The sequence below is a fragment of the Mya arenaria genome, chromosome 10, assembly GCF_026914265.1.
Source record: "Mya arenaria isolate MELC-2E11 chromosome 10, ASM2691426v1".
Taxonomy (NCBI): Eukaryota; Metazoa; Mollusca; class Bivalvia; order Myida; family Myidae; genus Mya; species Mya arenaria.
The window spans coordinates 35,273,474-35,288,037 of NC_069131.1; the positions used below are offsets into that span (position 1 = coordinate 35,273,474).

General features: G+C 36.0%; 1 protein-coding gene across 1 annotated transcript; it reads left to right on the forward strand.

Moving 5' to 3' along the window:
- The first annotated feature begins 37 nt into the window (after positions 1 to 37).
- On the forward strand, positions 38 to 9,010 carry LOC128204637 (uncharacterized). The gene is made up of 9 exons (XM_052906039.1): positions 38 to 89; positions 652 to 756; positions 1,409 to 1,495; positions 2,257 to 2,361; positions 3,783 to 3,853; positions 4,988 to 5,122; positions 5,960 to 6,068; positions 6,412 to 6,483; positions 7,337 to 9,010. The coding sequence occupies exons 1-9, from the start codon at positions 38 to 40 to the stop codon at positions 7,441 to 7,443; spliced, it is 843 nt and encodes a 280-aa protein (XP_052761999.1). The 3' UTR covers positions 7,444 to 9,010.
- Positions 9,011 to 14,564: the final 5,554 nt, after the last annotated feature.

Genomic DNA, 14,564 nt, shown 5'->3' on the forward strand with positions numbered 1-14,564 from the left:
ACAGTTCTCAAAGTAATTTGCTGTTTTGCATACAAAGATGACATTCCACTTGCAGGACCCGTGTCCCTACCTCAAAGGTCACACTTATGGTTTGATTTCTATGAAATGCTGCGTTTAATGACATAGAGTATATCTGTTCATGTCCGAACTGTATCTTTCACATGTATGGAAATTTTGAAATTATTTGGCACACATGTTTAGTATACTTTAGGCATGTGTTACGTGCAAGGTTTGTGTTCTTACCTCCAGGGTCAAAGTCACACTTTGTGTTTGATCATTATAGATTGTTCAATAAACATACCGTACATTGAGTATAGGTGGTCATATCCAGGCTGTAACCTTTTGATGTTTGGACAGATTTTAAAATAACTTTGCACATCTGTAAACCACATAAAGACAGCCTTTAAGACCTGTTTCCCTTTGTAAAAGATCCAGGTCACACTTGTCTATGTTTTATTACCTCACAAAGTATGCCAAAGGTTTTTAAATAATGGTGTGTTGCTGTGTGATAAATGACTGTATATAACTTTTTAAAATTTTAAAATGACCTTGCAACTCCTGAAACCCTGTCTTTGAACATAAGACAAATACTTCTCATGGCATTGTGACATGGCAGATGTGCGCATGGTATAGAATTTTGATACATTTCAGATGCTGTTAAAGATGGTCATACAGCTGCAGATACTACAGAGGTCACAGAAACATCTGAAGATGCCCTCGGTGAATCAGCAGAAGTCTTGGAACATGCTTATCATGGTAAACTTGAGTGCTATTTAGTTCATACTAATTGATTTAAGCCTGATTGTGTAAAAGCTAACAGCTTATTTTAAACACACTCCAGTCGGTTTTCTTGGTCAAACTCACCAGTACTGAGTGTAAATATGAGAGGAAACTAGAACATTTTCCTCACTGGGGATCAAACCTAGCACCTCTTGGCTGCAAGGCGGACACTATAACTCTGAGCCATCCTTACATTAATTGTGTTTATGATCTGAAACAGGTACATACATGTTTCTGTTGCATCTAGACAAGCATCGACTTTAAAGTACCTCATGATGTATGCTAAAAGTTTGTAATGAATTGTGTGTGTGTTGGAGTCAAACCTCAGAAAGTTTGTTAAGCTTAATTCAGTAAAACTTATGCTTGTTCTCAATCAACAGATTTATTCAGTCTGGGTTATTTAATCACTCATTGGGTGTCACCTTGGGGGACATTGTTTCTCGGAATGACAAACACATGTTGATTTATACATCTAGATCTTGTATGTTCGTAATTTGGCGATGTAAGCATCTAGTTAGTTAATAATTGCTTGTGTTATTTTTGTACCTGAATACCAGTATATATGTGTGAAGCTTTTAGCTTTAATGAGTTTGTAACAGAATACAATCAACTCAACTGTGTGTTTCAGATGCTGTAGGGGACAGTGGGACAGTTGCCCCATCCACAGTTGCCCCATCCACAGTTGTCTCTGAACATGCTGAAGGGCCGCCTCAAGGTAAATTGAATACAAAAACCAAGTTTCTTTACATAGTTATTTCTCACTGGTGACCACAATCTGTTGATGTTAATTACTTAAGACTATTTTTCTGTGATGAGGTACCTCATAAAGTAGACATAATGCTTGTAAAGATGAACATGGAATGTGTGTGTGTGTGTGTGTGTGTGTTGCTTACAAATGTTAGATATCTTGTCATCTATTAAAATCAGGCTTATTATACTCTTTAACATGTATTTGGACAAGGTATGCGTAAAAATATTGGTGAAATGTGTGTGTTGAAATGAAGAACCTCTGTGTGAATTGGGTCATCTTGTGTCGGAAAACTTAATTGTTAGGTCACATAAGAAATAGCCTATTTATACCGTCTTAACCATTTTTTTTACCTTTCTTAAACATGGTGAGATTGCTTCCCTGTACAAATTCTTGGACAACTCTTATACTTGTTTAACATAATTGAATTGATCATCAGATTGGCAGATGTTTAAACCATACAGATGTAATTCAATCATACTTCATTTGAAAGTTTTCAAAAGACATATTTCTATGTTTTATTACCTCACAGAATATGCCAACAGCTTTAAACTAATGGTGTGTTACTGCTTGTCAAAATTGTAGCTCTGAGTGCTTGTATGGTAACTTAAAACTAAACTTACATCTCCTGAAACCTATGTTTTTGAACATAAGACAAATACTTTACTATCTCACAGCATTGTGACATGGCAGATGTGCGCGTGGTATAGAATTTTGATACATTTCAGATGCTGTTAAAGATGGTCATACAGCTGCAGATACTACAGAGGTCACAGAAACATCTGAAGATGCCCTCGGTGAATCAGCAGAAGTCTTGGAACATGCTTATCATGGTAAACTTGAGTGCTCATTAGTTTATACTACTTTATTTAAGCCTGATTGTGTAAAGCTAACAGCTTATTTTAAACACACTCCAGTCGGTTTCCTTAGTCAAATTCAGTACTAAGACAGTGTACATATGAGTGGAAACTAGAACATTTTCTGAGCGGGAATCAAACCTAGTGCTCACCTCTTGGTTGTGAGGAGGACACTCTACCTCTGAGCCATCCTGACATTAATTGAGCTTATGACTGAAACAGGTACATTTCTTTTTTCTGTTGCACCTAGACCAGCACAGTCTTTAAAGTACCTCATGATGTATACTAAAAGTTTGTAATGAAATGTGTGTGTTGAAGTTAAACCTCAGAATGTTTTTTAAGCTTTATTTAGTAAAACTTATTCTTGTTCTTAAATTATTAGATTCATAGAGTCTGGGTTATTTTTTCACTTATTTGGTGTCACCTCAGGGACATTATTTCTCAGAACAACAAACAATTGTTGATTTATACATCCAGATATTGTATGTTTGTTATTTAGTGATCATACACTGATGTAAGCATCTAGTTAGTTTATAATTGCATGTGTTATTTTCATCCCCCCCCCCAGGTGGGCATATTAAATTGCACCGTCAGTCTGTCTGTCCGTCTGTCCGTCTCCGTAACTTTCCCTTGTATGGACAGATTTTAAAATAACTTGCCACATGTGTTCCACATACCAAGACGACGTGTGGCGTGCAAGACTCGTGTCCCTACCTCAAAGGTCAAGGTCACACTTAGTGTTTATTCACGATGGAGTGCTGCATATAAGGACATAGAGTATAGGTTGTCGTGTTCGGGCTGTAACTTTCTCTTGTATGGACAGATTTTAAAATAACTTGCCACATGTGTTTCACATACCAAGATGACGTGTCGCGTGCAAGACCCGTGTCCCTACCTCAAAGGTCAAGGTCACACTTAGTGTTTATTCACAATGGAGTGCTGCATATAAGGACATAGAGTATAGGTTGTCGTGTCAGGGCTGTTACTTTTCCTTGTATGGACAGATTTTAAAATCACTTGCTACATGTGTTCCACATACGAAGACGGCGTGTCGTGTGCAAGACCCGTGTCCCTACCTCTAAGGTGAAAGATACACAAGTGTTGATTCACAAGGGCATTCTGAATATAAGGACATAACAGTGTAGGTTGTCAAGTATGGGTGGTATTTTTTTATGTTCAGAGGCAATTTAAAATAACTTGCCATATGTATTTGACACGTAAAGGCAAGATAAACTTTTCATGTACTGACCTTGTTCGTAGGTCAATGTCACATTCGGGGGCATTCGTCACATACTGTGACAGCTCTTGTTTATACCTGAATACCAGTATATTTTTGTGAAGTTTTAAGCTTTAATGAGTTTGTAACAGTTTACATTCAACTTAAATTTGTGTTTCAGATGCTGTAGAAATCAGAGGGATAGTTTACCATCCACAGTTGTCTCTGAACATGCTGAAGGGCCGCCTCAAGGTAAATTGAATACGAAACCAACTTTCTTTGAGTAATTATTTGTCGCTGGTGATCACAGTCTGTTGATGTTCATAACTTAAAGACTTTTTCTGTCAAAAGGTACCTCATAAAGTAGACACAATGCTTATTAAGATATACCTCGGAATGTGTGTGTTTGTTTGTGTGTGTGTGTGTTCCTTACAAAATGTTATAAATTTTAAAATACCATCAGTTATACTGCGGTTTGATTACCTCACAAAGTATGCTAAAAGCTTCTCAAGATTTGTGTATTGCTCACTTGTTGTGTGTTCAACTTGTACCTCAGAATGTTTGTATGTAACTTAAAATTGATTTTAGGACATCTGACATATGTTGGTGTACATACAATCCTATCAGTTTTAGCATGTCTGTTTTTCAAAGAAAATATCACCATGGTGCCTGGTCAGCGGGGGAGTGAAAAATCTTCAAATAAAGTCACAACTCTTTGGGCAATCATGGCCCTCTTGTTAAAATATTAGCATATTTTCTTGGTTGAAACATTGATAATCATTTCATAATGAACAAAGGGAATGAAAACCAGGCAATATCTGAAGAGAATGATGAAGTTGATTCTGTAAAAGTGAAATGACCATGGAGAAAAAATAATGGAATTCAAGATCGAGATTAAATGTATAAGGTAACCGGAAAGGTCTTGTTTCCTTCACCGGTCAAACCTGAATGTGTCTGTTTTAAAAGCTTGTCAGAAAGACATACATCATTACATGTATCCCTGATACAGAATGAACCCACAACTGTTTGAGTGAAATACCTGCACATAGACTAGATAATTAACCTTGCTCTCAAGGAATCTTGTTTTGTCATTTCATTTTATTGATTAAGGATGTGTTCAGTGCACATAGTATGAATAATGTTAGTTTCTTTCATGTACTACTATAAACAATAAAAACATTGGTGACTGCTTCGCCAATGGAAAGGGCTACAACAGACACCTTTCCATGGAGTTGTGAAACACTTCTACATCAGCTATAGGTGACTTGTGCTAAACTTTACCTATCCGGTATATAAAACAATGTTATGTACCGTAAGCATACTTAGTAATCTTAAGCAATTGTTTGCAGGACATGTTTTTCTATTTTTGTACATGTTTTTTTGCAGCAATGTTCAAGATTTGACCCAGGAGCAGCTACAGTATTATGGTTGATCAGAGTGAGAGGCATCTGCGGAAAATATTTGGAGGATATATTCTCTGCGAGAGACATATTGCATTCAAGCAGGAAGGAAGAAGCAAAAGTAAGGCATTTATGAGCTCAAACAATTTCAGGAATAAATGCACTGTACTTTTATGGGTAATGTATGAACTTTAGGCCACACCAAATATTTGTTTATTTGTTCGATTGTGACCAAGAAAAGTTGAAGCAAGGAGCGGGAGCAACAAAATTCATATTTCCCATTTCTTTCACAACCAGGAGTTGACAAAGCTGATTTTTTTTAATTGTATAATGCCATAAATACATTCTTGAATTTTCCCTCCTAAGTACAAGTTAAAATAAAGAACAAACAACACAAAAAGTATGCACATTATTATTCCTTGTATTTTAATATCTTTTACACCCAAACACCAGTAGATTAAAATAACTTTTTGCATTAAAACCTTATCTTTTGAATGAGGAAACCAGAATTCTTATACTTCTGCTTGGCAATACAATTTTAAACAAGCCCTGCTGTATAAAACCCAGGAACTAAGCCAGCCCGGAAGGTATTTTACGAGTGCGGCGCTTGTGCTAATTTCAACCACAAGTGAACAATATGCTTGGTCCAAAATGGTCAGCAAACAGTACCATTAACCCTACAGAATTATCAGGAGCTCTGCACTTGTAATTTAACTTTTTATGGTATTCTGCATCATAATGTTGTTTGGAAATATGGTTTTCATTATTCAACAATATTTATATATAGAGAGAGATTTCCAAAATTACTAGAAAACTGGCGCCAGTTTTTTAGAATGACTATTTAATGCTATTACAGTTCTGTTTGCCCATGACTTCAACCCAACCCTCTATAACACAGGTATATAATATAAACTGAACCGAGAATGTTGCAGTTTGAAACACTTTCAATGCATTTCAGATGCTGTTAAGACGATTATACAGTTGCAGAAACAACAGAGATCTCAGAACCATCTCAAGATGCTCTTGGTGCATCAACAGAAGATCAGAAGTGGACCATGCCTATCTTGGTAAACTGCAGGCTTAATTGAGCATTTTATCTGTAAATAGGTACATACTTTTTAATGTTGCACCTAGACATGCATTGACTTTAGTACCTCATGATGTATGCTAAAAGTGTGTAATGAATTGTGTGTGTCGAAGTTTAACCGCAGATGTTTGTTCACCTTGATTTATTGTTGCCCAAAATGACAACACTTCTTGATTAATACATTTAGATCTAATAATTTTTGTAACATTTATAATTTATGTATCCAGTAAGTTAATAATTGCATGTGTTAATTTTGTACCTGAATACCAGTAAGCTTTCATAATATTGTAGCAGTTGACATTCAACTTAACTGTGTGTTTCAGATGCTACAGGGAACAATGGTACAGTTGCCCCATCCACTGTCATCTCTGAACATGCTGAAGGGCTGCCTGAAGGTAAATTCATGTTTGTATGTTGCTTGCAGATGTAGACTTATCTTGTTTCTCATTAAAAGTGTTCGCTTAAAAATAAGAGTTTTATTTATGATCCAATAGATTTGCAGCAATGTTGCTGTCTGTTATATAGACAAAGTATGCTTCCAGTTACTGATGAAATGTGGGTGTTGAAATGAAGCACCTCAGTGTGCACTGGGTCATCTTTTGTCGAAAAACTAACTTGTTAGGTCACTTAAAAAAGCCCTGTTATACTCAAGAGACCATTTTGGCACTGTCTTGATAAATCTGGTCATAATGTTTTCCTTGACAAAATCTTGGACAAATTTGATACTTGTTTTCCATAATTGTATTAATCCTGAGATTGACCATTGTTTAGACAACACAGCTCAAATGCAATCATATTTGTTTTAAAGGCTTTCTAAAGACAAGTCTCTATGAGTTTTTTTACCTCCTAAAGTATGCAAAAAGCTTTCTAAAATTGGTGTGTTGCTGTTTGTTAAAATTCTACCTCTGAATGCTTGTATACAACTTAAAGTTGTGTACATGAGGCAAATATTTTATATCTCACAAATGATGTTGCAATCATGAAATGTTATACATTTTTGCCGATTTTGTGATTTTTTAATCCACTTGTGGAATGGTGAGACCAACATTCACATGATCATTTAGAGTTTCAAGCTCTAGTTCCAATTTCCTCAAACCAGTTTGCACATATCTTCGAACTCTTCTGTTGCTCATAACATTGGTAGTTATATATATGATTTAAAGTGTAACGATATTCCTGGCTTGGTGATTTATTCATGTTATTTAACCTTTATCTTTTGTCCAGCTTAAATCCTCTCTTGCATTTCAGCCAGGAACTTTCAGCGTTTAACAGAGGAGCAAGGCCAACTCCTAAGAAAATGTCGAAATGTTCAACATTACTATGAGACGGGAACTGAAGATGATAGACTGTATTAATTCAATCAAAAGCCACAAGTGTTTGAATTCTCTGAAGTGGAATTAAATAAAAAAACACATTACACAGTTGGATAACGACAGATTGCACACTGAAACAATAATAAGTGTTCAAAGTGCTAGTACATCTTGTACATAGTGTCAAGGTGTCCAAGCATGTCTCTGTAAGCCAATGGTTCACTGCATATGAGGTTAATTTATATCTTACAGTGGATTGCAGCAAAAGGCCAGAGGAAAATATGTTTTGATACTCGTCCGTATTTTGAAGAAGAAAAATGGGGCTGAATGGCATGTTTATTTTTTTATTTGACGGGCGGGCTGGGATGAGAATCTAAAATATTTTTCTCTGGCTTAAGGCTTTATTCTTAGTATGTATCTATTATTTCATCATGATGAAGTCATCGTTACTATTCTACATTGTTAAAAATTAGATTCAATCATTTTTAGATTTCCGGAGGTTTTGAAGAGCATATTTTTAACAGCCAATGGGATCATAAGCACATTTCGAGTGTTACATGACCCAGCCTTTTTATCAAAAGTTGCTCAGAGTTCATTTTTGCGTGACAGAGTAATAGGCCTTGGAAACTTCAAAATGGCTGAAAAGGCTTGTCCAAGCACTTTATTTTCGCTTGCACTGTTTATCATCTAGGTTAATAAATATAATTTCAGTTGATTTGCAGATAGTTTACCAGGATAAGAATTTGTCGATTGTCTCGATACAATAATAATTTCAATAAATTAACTTTATTTTCAAACAGTTTTGACACAATGACCACAATGAATTTATATTTTGTCACAACTAAAACTGGTACCAAGGTCTACTGCATTGTAAATGAAAAATAGAAGATATGTGTTGACATACGCTCGAACAACAATTTAACAAAATGGGTATGTCATGTACAACACTGATACAATGTTCTCAGTAGTGGTGACATTATGTCATAATAATTTTTGTCACAAATAGATTTTTAGAGTTGCCGATTGTTTTATTCAAACAGTAATTTCTCATTTGAATTTTATGGAGAAGTGTATTTTAATTATACACATTCACAGTTAATGTGTAATTTCATGGTGTCAGTCATTGGTTTGCAGTTCATGTTACTTTGTAGTTTCTCACTTGTATTTTGTGACATATTCTTAACATGTAAAGATGGCAAATGTATGTGATGAATGTGAGAGATTAACATTGTTCATTGCACAATGTATTCACATATGTGCTTGTTAACCTCGTTCACTATTTTATTTCCCTCTGCATGTAACCAAAAATGACTTGTATATAAAATGTCCATGATTTATTTAAAATTCCATAATCATGGCAACTCGACTCAGTCTCTGCAATATTCAAGTGTAGATCAAGGGGCAATCCCCTGGCATTATTAATTATTAAAATAATTAATTTTACTCGTTTTAATCTTCGAAAAAAGGTGAGGGCTCGCTCCACGGCGCTTCTTGTTTGTTTGTTTCTAGATTATTTTTGCTCTGAAGCAAAATTATGACCCCCAATTCTTTTGCTTATATTTTTTAATGAAATGTATAAAATACATGTACTTAAACGTGAAATAAATTTGCCTTAAAAGGATGCTTTGTTTTACACTGATGGTGAACAAAAAGTTCCTTCACGGAGTTCCACCTACAGAATGGAATGTATACAATGTATTGAGCGAACTATATAATGGACTTGAGGAACAAAATACTACGTCATTATCTTGATGAAACCCTGAAGTGGCTTTAAGGGGGACAGGGAACCCGCTGCTGGGAATTGGCTCTGTGCTCTAAAGGTAGCCAAAAAGTTATACTATAAGCCAGTGGCCAACACAGTTCGGGTAACCGTTTAATATTGTGGTCAGTTTGAAACGTTACGTGTGAAATAATGAAGATTTACATTAACAAGAGGACACATTTCAAAACCAAAATAAATTTAGACGTTTTTATGAAGTATATTTTTACTCTAGCACCGCTTATTAGCAGCCAATCTACAAGTCCGAGTTTCCGAATGACAAATATGTCAAATTCTCTTACTCAGTTATTTCCCTTGACAATTATATCATATTTCTTTTGCATCATCGCTTCTAGATTTGACAGCCAACAAATTATACGCAATGTGAATAATAAGATGAAAATAAGCTCCATGGTTACACATAGGTATAAATAAAGGAAGAAACATAAACTTAGGCAAAACTATGCAGGTATCATTTTTATGCCCCCTTTTGAAAAAAGTGGGGTATATTGTTTTGCACATGTCGGTCGGTCGGTCGGTCTGTCTGTCTGTCGGTCGGTCGGTCGGTCGGTCGGAATACCAAATGGTTTCCGATCAATAACTTGAGAACGCTTTGACCGAGGGACCTCATACTTGGTATGTGTATTGGTCATCACCAGCAGATGAACCCTATTGATTTTGAGGTCAGTGGGTCAAAGGTCAAGGTCAGTGTGACCTTTACATGAAAAACGGTTTCCGATCAATAACTTGAGAACGCTTTGACCCAGGAACCTCATACTTGGTAGGTGTATTGGTCATGACCAGCAGATGAACCCTATTGATTTTGAGGTCAGTGGGTCAAAGGTCAAGGTCAGTGTGACCTTAACATGAAATACGGTTTCCGATCAATAACTTGAGAACGCTTTGACCCAGGGACCTCATACTAGGTAGGCTTATTGGTCATGACCAGCAGATGAACCCTATTGATTTTGAGGTCAGTGGGTCAAAGGTCAAGGTCAGTGTGACCTTTACATGAAAAACGGTTTCCGATCAATAACTTGAGAACGCTTTGACCCAGGAACCTCATACTTGGTAGGTGTATTGGTCATGACCAGCAGATGAACCCTATTGATTTTGAGGTCAAAGGTCAAGGTCAGTGTGACCTTAACATGAAAAACGGTTTCCGATCAATAACTTGAGAACGCTTTGACCCAGGGACCTCATACTAGGTAGGCTTATTGGTCATGACCAGCAGATGAACCCTATTGATTTTGAGGTCAGTGGGTCAAAGGTCAAGGTCAGTGTGACTGTAAGCTGAAAAAAGGTTTTCTGATTGTCCATATTTTATTTTCTTATATAGTAGACAGTAGAAATTTATATGTCACTAAATGCATGAGTTGAAGTATCAGTTTTCAGTGAACATCTAGTTTAATTATGCCCCCCTTCGAAGCAGAGGGGTTATATAATTGCTTTGCACATGTCGGTCGGTCTGTTGGAAGACCAAAGCTTGTCCGAGTGATAACTCAACAATTCCCGGACCTATGGTCATCAAACTTGACATGAAGATTAGGTATGACCAGTAGATGACCTGCCTCATATGCATCCAATGACAAATCAGCTGTCATTTCAGTCCATGCATATTTCATTCAATTGTCCAAATATTTCTGGCAACTTGGCGCTCAGGGGGCATAATGTTTGACAAACATCTCTTGTTAGTTTTAATTTTATTTCCGTCGGCTGGGTTTGGTTAGAATAAGGCAAAAGCCGATCAAGGGTTAAGTACAAAGCTCGTCTTTTTTGTTAATTGTGATTAAGTTGATGAAAGAAACACCACTGGAACACGTGTTACATGTCTATCCGGTCTCCGGACAGGTGAACAGTTGGTTAAATCGAAGTCTCGATGTCAAAGTAGTCTGATAGTCCGCCGATACAAAAGAGAAAACGATTTTAGACTCCTGGCGTCTATCATGTACCATTCCAAATGACATTAATGGTGCCGCTTGTTTTTACAATTTGGTTACGAGGTTGTGCGTACGCAAACTAATTAAACCCCAGTAAAATTACATTTTGCTGACGTTCCAAAGTTTTAACCCAACAATCCTTGATAAACAGTTCCCTAGTATTATACATTATATATGTTGTGTGTCGTCTGTGCATGTTTGTGTTGTTTTTCTGTGTTTCTGGCTTTAACCCTATGTCATTATGTTTTAACTTTCGACTACTGAACTTGTATCTGTACTTTCAAGTCAGTATTAAGATACATTAATGTAGAAATGTTTGCTATGCACCTTTTAAGTCTCAAAATGCGTTTGATATAAGAGCAATAATCAACGATATCACGGCATTGTTCCCAGGTTTGAAGTATTAGTTTAGTTTATTTACTTATTTTTTTTGCAACGATTGTGAAACAAAGTTGTTACGATTAATCACTCAAGTTGTTACGCGATAGTGTGGTGTTGTGTTGTGCGGGAAACCTGAGTGCCAAGAGAAATACCACTAGTACAGCTTGGTGACCACAAACTAAACCAACATGCGCCCAGGCTGGGAACCAAACCCGGGAGTGCGTTAACCGAACAACCTTAAAGGCCTAGTTTAAGCCTTCTATAAGTGCCCCCCCCAAGTACCCAACTTCTGTTAATTGATCTTAATCTTAATGCCTAATTGGCTTATCAGATCTCCAATCTGAGTATCCTGTTGCGCAGTTTTCATTGTTTTATTATAAAAATTGACCCTAAATGGCCCTGAGCCAATAAACCAATGCACATGATATTGGCCCCTACTGTGGAACCAGTGTGATAAGCAGGAGATGCACAGCATGGGATTATCATGCCAAAGATTCCTTAAACTAGGCCTTTAAGAGCTAAAGAAAGCGGATTCTGACTGGCGCGGTTACACCGCCTCATACGACAGTAACTGGAACAAATCATACACCATGATTGAATTTTGACAAGTTTCCGTGACAGGAAACAAAACAACGCAGTCTGTTTAAATTTCATGGTGTGCGCTCTACCCACCCTCCGGGGCAAAACACGGATAGGTGCAAATATTTTTAGAGTCATCAAACAATTCTGAAAATAATGAAGCGGGAAGAAAAATGCCGTGTACAATAATGTGTCAAATGCAGCATAATACTTGTTCAAAGTCGTTAATGCCACACACAAAGTACACGAACGCAAAATGTTATGGTTAGATGACATGAAGTAAAATCTGTATGATAAGGAATGGGCGGAGCTTACGAATGCTAAATAAATAATAATAATAAGAAGAAGAAGAAGGAAACAAAAGGCCCAAGAGGGAAAGATTGGGGTTTGCTCTGGAGGAAGAACACTTGAGGTAAAATCCTCCTAGGGGTTAAAACTTCATGATGAGTGCTAGTAAACTCGAGAATTAATGTATGATTTAACACAACGATATTTTACCTCGGTGAGTAAACACGTATTCACTGATCATCAACGTTATGAGTTAAAACAAGTATTCACTAATCATCAACATTATGAGGCAGTTGTGTGTAATATGCAAACGAGGAGATGACAGACACATGTCATACCATATATGGAGATGCCTCTAAATGATGTTGAAAAGTTGAAGAACAAACTATTGATGTTATTTGAATTCTCGACAGCAATTTACAATATATGCCACATTTACGATATTAATTTGAAAGATGGTTGCTCTATCTTCAACAGAAAGGGAAGACCTCGGTACGTCGGTGTAGCTCTATATAACTCACAAGTATATATAAACGCGTATGTGTGTGTGTGTGTGTGAGCGTGTGCGTGTGCGTGTGCGTGTGCGTGTGCGTGTCATAGTAACAAACCAAATATCTCATAAAGTTATAACACAGACTGATTAACAAAGTATTACTGATGATATCTATACTAAAGCACGACATCATGAGAATGCTTTGGATACATACGTGCGTTAATAAAGATTTAATTTAATGTGACAAATATATAACACAGGATAACCTGCTAAAGTTATTCAACTTATTTCCAATGGGGTTCTTATGACAAATATAATTATTTGCCAATATCTCAGTTGTAAGCTGTTTAAATAAGGTTTTCTTATACAAAAATAACATGCATGTACTCTTGACCAGTTAAAGAATGATTAAATGTTTGAGATCGAACTTTTACAGTTATAATGCAACCGACTGTTAAAACCATATGACACTTTAGCATAATATGACAAAAATCTTTGAACTGATATGCAAGATTAAATGAATAACAATTGATAAAATAGGAAATCTTCCATTTCTGCACATTTCATACCAACAATGAAATGTGATTTCACTTCTTTTTTAAAAGTATTATTATTTTTCATTTCTTTCAACTTTATTGGAAGACTGTTCCAGTCCTGGATTGCTTGATAAAAGGAAGTATTTAATATAAAACTGTCAGCCTGTGGCACTTTAAAATTTCCAGGTTGTAACAATGTGTGGATGAGACTAAAGTAAAATGTTTATGTAAGTATGATGGGCATTTGCTATCAAAGATTTTATGTACATGGTTTAGTCGTAGTTGTCCTTTATCCTATTTTCTATATTAAGCCATCCAATATCACTGAAAGCCGAGACTTTCAGGGAAGTTCTACAATCATAGCCATAAATAAATCTAACAACTTTGTTCTGAGTGACCTATAATCTGTTCTTGAATTGTTTAGATATACCACTGTACCAAGATGTCGATGCATAATCAAAATGACATTGTATTAAGGAGTTACATAACAATCTTCTTAGATTCATATGTAAAAAACGTTTTTGTCTATGTAAAATTTTTAGCCTAGAATTACCTTTACCGACAATATTGTTAACAATAGATGCAGCACTGAGATCATTGTCCAGTATACTTCCAAGATATTTAACAGATTGTTTAGGTTTTATGATATGGCCATTGCAGTTTACATTAAAGCTATCAACTTTTGTTAGTTTTCTTTTAGACCCAAATAAAATATATTCTGTTTTTCCAAGATGAAAAGACAGTTTGTTGTCAACTAACCACTTACTACAGTTTTCAAGTTCCTTGCCGAGTACATTACTAATAACAGACGGATCTTTGTGTGAGAAAAGGATAGCACTATCATCTGCATATAATATTAATTTAGATGTTTCACTTATGCTTATACTCATATCATTGACATAGCATTAAAGCAGCAACGGTCCAAGTATGCTTCCTTGAGGAACGCCACAAGAGATGTTCATGAATTCAGACGTTGTATTATTTACATTGACAACTTATTTACGCCCAGATAGATATGATTGAAACCACTCAATTGAATGCACACCAATTTCTTTTAACTTCTGACATAGAATTTTGTGATCTACGGTATCAAACGCCTTTTGAATATCCAGCAAAATCATTCCTGTATATAGACCGTTGGAATTGTGTTCTTTTATATGGTCGGTCAAATGAATTAGGCAGGAGTAAGT